This window comes from Castanea sativa, chromosome 5, assembly GCF_040712315.1.
Source record: "Castanea sativa cultivar Marrone di Chiusa Pesio chromosome 5, ASM4071231v1".
Classification (NCBI taxonomy): domain Eukaryota; kingdom Viridiplantae; phylum Streptophyta; class Magnoliopsida; order Fagales; family Fagaceae; genus Castanea; species Castanea sativa.
This window is the reverse complement of record NC_134017.1, coordinates 7,671,230-7,679,712: the sequence shown is the minus strand read 5'-3', so window position 1 is coordinate 7,679,712 and position 8,483 is coordinate 7,671,230. Positions and strand designations below refer to the sequence as shown.

Sequence of the window (8,483 nt, the reverse complement as noted above, 5' to 3'; positions counted from 1 at the left end):
TCCTTCCTCGTATGCAGAAATTCCCATTGTCACAAGTGGGCAAATATGGCCTTAGCTTCTTCAACAACTGGTGGTGTTGTTGATGAACTTTCTGAACCAATCTGCAGAGCATTAATAACCACACTTGAATCACCCTAAAAATATTCCTTCAAATTCCCGCTTCCAAGGAAAATTGGGTAAAATTTTAACTAAACCATTACCCCACCATAATTCACAAAAACAAAAACTCAATTAAAATTAGAAGGGAAAGTTTCTTGTACCTAGCATATATTTTCTTGGCTGCCTCTTGCTTTGCACATCCTTCTCAAAACACACTCTAATTTAAAAAACCTAAGCAATCCCAATCAAAACCAAAATATTACCCATTGAAAACTTGTAAAAGACAAACTTCGCATACACATATACAAAGAGAGAGAGAGAGAGAGAGAGAGAGAGAGAGAGAGAGAGAGAGAGAGAGAGAGAGAGAGACTTTGTAGTCAGAACTGAAAGGAGTGGTGCATAGGTCTGAAATAGGTGGACAACTTAGGTGCAAAATACCGCTAATTTTGTTGGGATTTTGTTTGCAGGAAGAGAAGTTACAGAGGAGGCAGACTACAATAGGTTTGAGGAAAAGAAGAAAGAGAACAGAGACTTTTTTTTGATAGGTAAACAGAAAAAATATATTAATGATAAAACAAAAAGAGAAAAGTACAAGATGTTCATGATGATGAACAACAGGAAAAAAAAAAAAAAAAAAAGAGCACACAGCACAACATTAAGAGGGAAATCAAGAAACAAAGCTAAGGGAAGACATAAACTCAGAGATAGAAAAACAATCAGTAAAACCCCAATAACGCAACCACTCCAAAAGACTGCGATGACTTAACACCTTTAACTCATCCAACGTCTTCTCCTTGTCCTCAAAAGATCGGCGATTTCATTCCAACCACACAGTCCATAACAAGCACCTTGAACCAAATTCCAAATGTTTGACTTATGCTTTCCAAGCCACTGATGCCAACAAGATGTCAAACCTACCACCGAACTTGGCATAACCCAATGAAAACCAAAAGCCTGAAGCATAAAAGACCATAGGGAATGAGTAACAGGACAATGAAGAAGAAGGTGGTCTACCAACTCCCCATCACAGCGACACATACAACACCAATTAGCCAAGGGGAGACCCTTAAGCATTAGATTATCCAAAGTGAGGATCTGACCATGAGCAGCTATCCACAATAAGACCACCACGCGCTTAGGAATCTTTGGTTTCCAAATCCCCTTCCAAGGAAACAAAGAATTTGAATCACCCTGAATCACATTATAGTAAGACCGGGTGTCAAACTTACTATCACCTTTTAGCCGCTAGCAAAGAGTATCTCTCCTCTCATCCCAAGGAATACGAGTTTGGATAACTTGAAGCAAAGAATAAGAAGCAGCCAACTCCCAATCTTCAAAAGCTCTATAAAACCTTAAATTCCACACTCTAACAGTACCCCCTTCTGGAATCCACAAGACCTCAGAGATGTAAGCATCCTTGATCACTGAACACACATAGAGCTCAGGATAGAGATCTTTAAGAGTATTATCACCAATCCACCTATCTTGCCAAAAACGGATACGAGTGCATTCGCCCACTACAAAAGATAGATGCTTAGAAAAGCTCTCCCACCCTTCATTAATGCTTCTCCAAAGGCCACACCCATGAGTCCTCCTGCAGACTTTAGTACTCCACCCCTCTTGACCCTCGCCATATTTAGTAGAGATAACTCTCCGCCAAAGATTGGTAACTTCATGACCATATCTCCACAGCCATTTCCCTAATAGAGCTTGATTGAAAGACACCACACTTCTTATCCCCAATCCACCCATCTCAACAGGTAAACACACCTTTTTCCAAGCCACCAAAGGATACTTGAAACTCCCCTCCGAAGACCCCCATAGAATATTCCTCTGAATACTTTCCAATCTAGCAGCCACAGCTTTAGGAATAGTAAAAAGAGATAAAAAGTACATAGGGAGGAAGAAAATTACAAAACCTGAACCTAAAATTAATTACATTATTAATGTAGAGACCTAAATTAATTGAGAATAACCTAGAGAGATGTTGAGGCCAGGTCAGAGATCAAGAACAATGGCAACCATGTTTGTCTCTTTTCCTCTATATTTTTCTTAATTGATTCCCTAAAAATTTTGCAGACTAACAGCAAAATTGTTCCCTCAATATGAGCTATTATCTGAGTAAGAGTCAACTGAAAAATTATCTTAAACATAATAAACAATTAGTGAGCATCAAACACACCAAATTTTAATCAACCCATCATAATATTTCTTTTCTTTCTCAACTAAGGGTCATATCAACAACTAAGTTTGCTTTCATAGCATCCAATGCATTCTTAATTAATTTTATTTGTAGGTATTGATCAGAATATATTGGGTAGACTTCAGAAATAAGAATGATAGAGCAAACCTACTAAATGGTTGATTTGCAATAGTGTAAAAAAATCAAGTTTTTATGAATTAGCCCACAGAATAACAATTTTAATCAACCAAAAATCACAGCTTTAATTAACAAAACAAAAAAGGTACATGAAGCCAAATAAAAAATCACAAAATTTAGACCAAAAAATAAGAAAAAACCTAAAAACATAAACCATTGTCTCATAATGTTAACTCTAACTATTAGAACTTTCTTTTATTTTATTTTATGACCATTACTATAATGTATGTAGTTCGTAAAACCTAACAAAATCCACCTGACTATTGTTTCTTCTTACAAAAACCATAATCTCATTGTATTTTGTGACGTTTTCCTTTTACTAAGGCATATTCAGAAACAATAAAACATAAAGGGAAAAGGCAATGAAGATTCAGGTTCAAACAAATCTGACTATGGTTGCGAGGTATATCAAAGGCATAGGAAGATTGCTATTTCATGCAAATCATGCAAATTTGACCATTAGAGAAAACTTACCATTATAATAGTGCATTCTTCTGCATCCTTCTGCTTTTCTAATTACATCAATAAAGTCAATCTCTATTTCATGCAACTCAGCCTCAACATTGCAAGTAAAGGTGTTGCCCACCCTCAGAAGATATTTCTGCAGGAGCAAGGGAATCGATTAAGATAGACGGTTCAATTGCACACATCCACACACACTATTGTCTCTGCATATTTGTAAATGTGATTTGCAGACATATAAATGTTCAACTTGTAGTATATTTATAACTATTCTGCATTTTAATCTTTCTGAACAAAATATAAAAGCAAGTGATGGTTCAATATTAATGGTTTGAAAGTATATTTACATTTTTGGTGGGCTAACAATAAAAAAGCAGATAAAGGCTAGGTTGCATCGACACGCCATTTTTGGCGTTGTGTCGGACACCGGAACCGGTACAACTCGCCGAACTCAGGTATCCAAGCAGTGTCTTTTTTCTTTTTCTTTTTTGCATCTCTGACACGGCTTCAACGCAGCTTCGACACGTTTGACACGCCAGCAATGAAAAAAAGAAGAAGAAGAAAATCACAAATTTTGAAACCCACATCTCAAATTCTCAACCCACCCTCCCTCTGACCTATGCCTGCTACCGCTGGCCTCTGTCCCTCGCTGGAGCTAGATCAGGCCGATTGGCGAGCTCCATAGACGTTGACACCGCCCTTGTCCCTTCCGATCTCTCTCTCTCTCTCTCTCTCTCTCTCTCGGCGTGGACAACAGGTTTGACCACTTCTCTTCTCTCTCTCTCTGTTTTTTCTTTCTTTCTTTCAGATATTTGGGTGAATCTGAATGGGTTACTATTTACTAACGCGTTTTGTGTTATAACTTATAACGCATTTTGTGGGTGTGTGTGTGTGTGTTTTTTTTTTTAATCCCACGTATAAGTCACTATGTTATACTTATTATTATGATTTTTTTAAATTTTTTTTTGTTTCTTCACTCAGCCTTTTATTTTTCCTTATAAATTATAATGTTTATAATGAATTTAGTGATTTTTTTTTGTGTGTGTAGTCCTTACATAATTTAAATTCTAGACATAAACATATTTTTTGTCTAAAAATATTAAAAAATATGCATAAATATAAAATTTAATTCATTATTTAATTGTCGTGTCCACGTCGTGTCGTATCCTTATTTTTCAAAAATTGCCTAATCCCCGTGTCCGTGTCCGTGTCTATGCATCATAGGATAAAGGTAATCACATGTCACATACCGATCTCTAGCATGCCAATATAGGCTCCAGTAGCAAAGCTTCTTGAATGGCAAATTGTCCACTTTGTAAATTGTAATGGATCAAATGCTGGCTTTGCAAACTAACCCACAATTCAACCAACCTGTAAAAAAAACTATAATACAAAACTCATAACCCAAATCCAATACCCAAAAGTTTGAATTTTTGGGACCGTGAGAAGTGCTTTTGCAGTGAAGAGAAACAAATCTAAATTAGACAAAAGAAAGAGTGGGGAGGAAGTGTTTTATCGACCATGAATTATATTAACAAACAAACACAATCTAATTTACAAATTTTTTGGGTGCATATCACACTCTTTAAATCCAAATCGACTTTAGAAATCAATAATACTCTAACTAAAAGTCAATTGACAACAGTTAATAAATTAAAATTGAAACTAAAAACTAAACTGAATAAAAGTTAAAACGATTTACAATTATCTAATGTGTTGAACCTGTCGTGTTGTTCTAGCCTAGCAATTGCCATTATTTTTTTTCCAAACAAAAGGCAATGCGCCAAATAATTGAATTATCAAAAACCACTCTACCTCATTTATCTCTGCTAATTATTCAAAATAAAAGCACCCCCAAACGTGACCCTAAATCAAAATCAAGCCAATTGAAATGCCAAAAGCCTAAATCACATTTAACTGGAAGTAAAAACAAAAAAAAAACAAAAAAAAAACAAAATTGGAAACATTACTGGTAAAGCTTTTGGAGAAAGACCGGTCTGATCACGGTAAACATGTTCTTGACGTCAAACTGTAAGGCAGTGACTTTGAAATGATGGTAGCAGGACGCTATACAATGGGAGGAAGCAAGCCTAATGGTGAACTACAGTCCGATAAGCAAAGAGGAAAGCTTTTTGTGAGAAGTCAGCCTAATTTTTAGGGACCTAAGAAGACATGGATGCACCAGTTCAAAAAAAATGAGCTAGATAGTGCTATGATCAGCAGACTTGATCACTTTCATACTATGATGCACGGACACAGACACGAACACGGGGATTCGGCAATTTTTGAAAAATAAGGATACGACACGGCGTGGACACTACAATTAAATAATTAATTAAATTTTATATTTATGCATATTTTTTAATATTTTTAGACAAAAAATATGTTTATGTCTAGAATTTAAATTATGTAAGGACTACACAAAAAAAATCACTAAATTCATAATAAACATTATAATTTATAAGGAAAAATAAAAGGCTGAGTGAAGAAACAAAAAAAATTGAAAAAAAATTCATAATAATAAGTATAACACAGTGACTTATACGTGGGATTAAAAAAAAAAAAACACACACACACACACACACATAAAACGCGTTATAAGTTATAACACAAAACGCGTTAGTAAATAGTAACCCATTCAGATTCACCCAAATATCTAAAAGAAAGAAAGAAAAAAAATAGAGAGAGAGAAGAGAAGTGGTCAGACCTGTTGTCCACGCCGAGAGAGAGAGAGAGATCGGAAGGGACAAGGGCGGCGTCGATGTCTATGGAGCTCGCCGATCGGCCCGATCTAGCTTCAGCGAGGGACAGAGGCCAGCGGCAGCAGGCAAAGGTTAGAGGGAGGGTGGGTTGAGAATTTGAGATGTGGGTTTCAAAATCTGTGATTTTCTTCTTTTCTTTTTTTTCATTGCTGGCGTGTCGGATGTGTCGGAGCCGTGTCGGAGATGCGCAAAAAGAAAAGAAAAAAAAAAAAGACACTGCTCGGACACCGGAGTCCGGCGAGTCGTACCGGATCCGGTGTCCGACACGTGTCAGACACCGACACGACGCCAAAAATGTCGTGTCGGTGCAACCTAGCTTTCATAAGCCATTACGAACAAAATATTGGGTGAGTCAACATGATTACAAAACTTGTGTAAAAAACCATACTGACCAATCAAAAATTTCATTAGACTTCTAATACTTGTTTGAGCAAGAAAATAAACACATAAGGAGGAAAACCAAGGTTTAAACCCTTCTATCATTGGCCTTGTCAACCAAAATTCCCAAAAAAGAAACAGTACTCAAGGCAGTTTCATACCCTTAAACACTTCTACCTTTTGCATAACATTAATTTTTTTTTCTTTTTTACTACTAAGAATGGTGCTCAAAAACTTTCAAAAACTACAACATGGTCGTACAACTGAACTGCAAGTAGTAGGAAGGGGCAATCACAAATTTAAAAATAGTTGATTTCTAAGGACCATGCTATCAACAACTTATCAAGGAAAACTCATAACAAAATGAATTGCATGGTTAACATTGGGAATAAGGGCCAAATCTAACACTAACCCTGGTCCTATAGGCCGTAAATTCAATCATGCAGGCCATACTCTGTAATTATTGAATCAGCACATATTGCTGATTACGTACATACTTTCAGATCAATCCTGACGTGCCACAATTTTACAATTATAAATAACCATATATCTTAGGCTACAAACTTAAGTGGACCTCGAGGCAACTTGTACAAAACTTGAACTTAAGGCCATTCTTAGGACCTAGCAGTTGCCATGCAAAAATGCCTATGTTGGATTATGTTGGATAAGTTTGATTGGATCAATTTCAATCTTAGCTTTTGTTCCAATTAAACACTAACAATCTATTATTAACCCAATAAGTAAGCAATTCATGCACATGCTAATCTGATTTCAAAAAAAGTTCTAGAGAATTACTACAATAAGTAAACCATTTAGCAAAATATTTTCATATAATATAATCTTCTCGAGGCATTTTATCAAACACACATCATGCATTATTGTTGCAACCACTGCTGCATATAATCTTATCAAAGAACTATCCACAAATACATTCAAATCAAAAGCCAGCAACTAAATCCTTTGATAGACTAAGTTCTCCAAACTCTTTGACAATACCCAACTCCAAAAATTTTCTAGAAACAGCATTAGCTTAGCTCTTCCCATATTCTAATCAAAAGTGAATCAACCAAGTAAAAACTATAAGGTAGCTTATCAAAATCATAATTCATCCCACTTCATGATTATTAAAAAATTTAAAAAAAAAAAAAACCCAATCTTGGAGCGCCTGACCTAACCTTGTCACCAGAGCATAGTTGTGAATGGAGGAGCATACTCATTGTCGTAGAGGACAAAGTCGCAATATTAGGAGAGGAAGGAAGTGAGAATTGGCAAGAGACATTTGTGGGTTTGCGTTTGATAGTAATATATCAAAAAGCACTCGAATGGTTTGGTTTGGCTTATGAGGGACAGAGAGGTTATCGGGTTTTGTTTGTAAATTAGAGAAAAGAAAGAGAGGGGAGAAGCAGATTCGGTGAGGGTAGCAAATTGATGACTAAAGGCAGTAACAGGGGAGGGTTGGTGGAAACGATGGAGACTGGATAAATATTGGGGGTCGAAGGTTGAGAAAAGGAGAAAAATGTGTTATTGAAAGAGAGTCAAATAAGAGTGGCTTTTTATCACAAATATATATAAATGAATGTTGCGACGCCGATAGAGAGAGCGAAAGCAAGCCTGCCTCAAAGAACAGTAATAAAACCACCCTTTGGTAAACAAAAAGACCGGCAAAGGTAGAAGTTTTGGAGATAGCGACTGGATGGAGAGAGAAGAGAGCAATGGAGCAATAGGGTTTTTCAGTCGAGAGAACCTTCGGTCAGGAGCTGGCATAAAGAGCCTTCTTTATGCCACCAATGAATAAATACCACATCATATTTCTATTGAAAACCCAATACACTCCAGCACACATAATTATAACTCAATTAAACTCAAAATCCTCAAACACAATCAGGCTTGAAGAACTAAATAGCTCCAACTTCTAAACCCATTTCATCTCCTCCTCTCCTCTCCTTGTTAGGAACCTAGAGGTTCCTAACGAAGATGAGTATGAATTGTAGGGGAATTGATAGGAATTGTAGGGAAATTGACTTAATTCGAGGTAGTCACCTTCCATAAAGAAATAGAGAGATTAAAAGAAAGAGAGAGATGCACTAATACACTAAGAAGTTGGTTTGTTCTTCAATTGATATCTCATATTGGATTACAATCATGTATTTATAGGAGATTATCTCTAATCTCATTGGCCCACATGGCCTCATTCTATTGGTTCTATTATTCCCCATGTGTATTAATAATTCGAACATGTGCTACATGTGATTAACATGCTTGGAATTGTAACTAACTAACTAAATCTCCATACAATCCTCACAATCTTATATTTGCTTTGTGGGCTATATACCAAGCAACATAAAGCAAATAAAACACCCACAACAGAAAACAGAAAAGCCACAAAATAGGAAAGAAAGACT

The 8,483-nt window shown here is 36.2% G+C and overlaps 1 protein-coding gene across 1 annotated transcript; it reads right to left on the bottom strand.

Moving 5' to 3' along the window:
• Positions 1-973: 973 nt before the first annotated feature.
• Positions 974-1,995, bottom strand: LOC142634660 (putative mitochondrial protein AtMg00310). Its single transcript, XM_075808949.1, has 3 exons — positions 1,471-1,995; positions 1,140-1,290; positions 974-1,053 (listed from the first exon to the last, which is right to left on the bottom strand). Exons 1-3 carry the CDS (start codon positions 1,993-1,995, stop codon positions 974-976), a joined length of 756 nt encoding a protein of 251 aa, XP_075665064.1.
• Between the last annotated feature and the right edge of the window lie 6,488 nt (positions 1,996-8,483).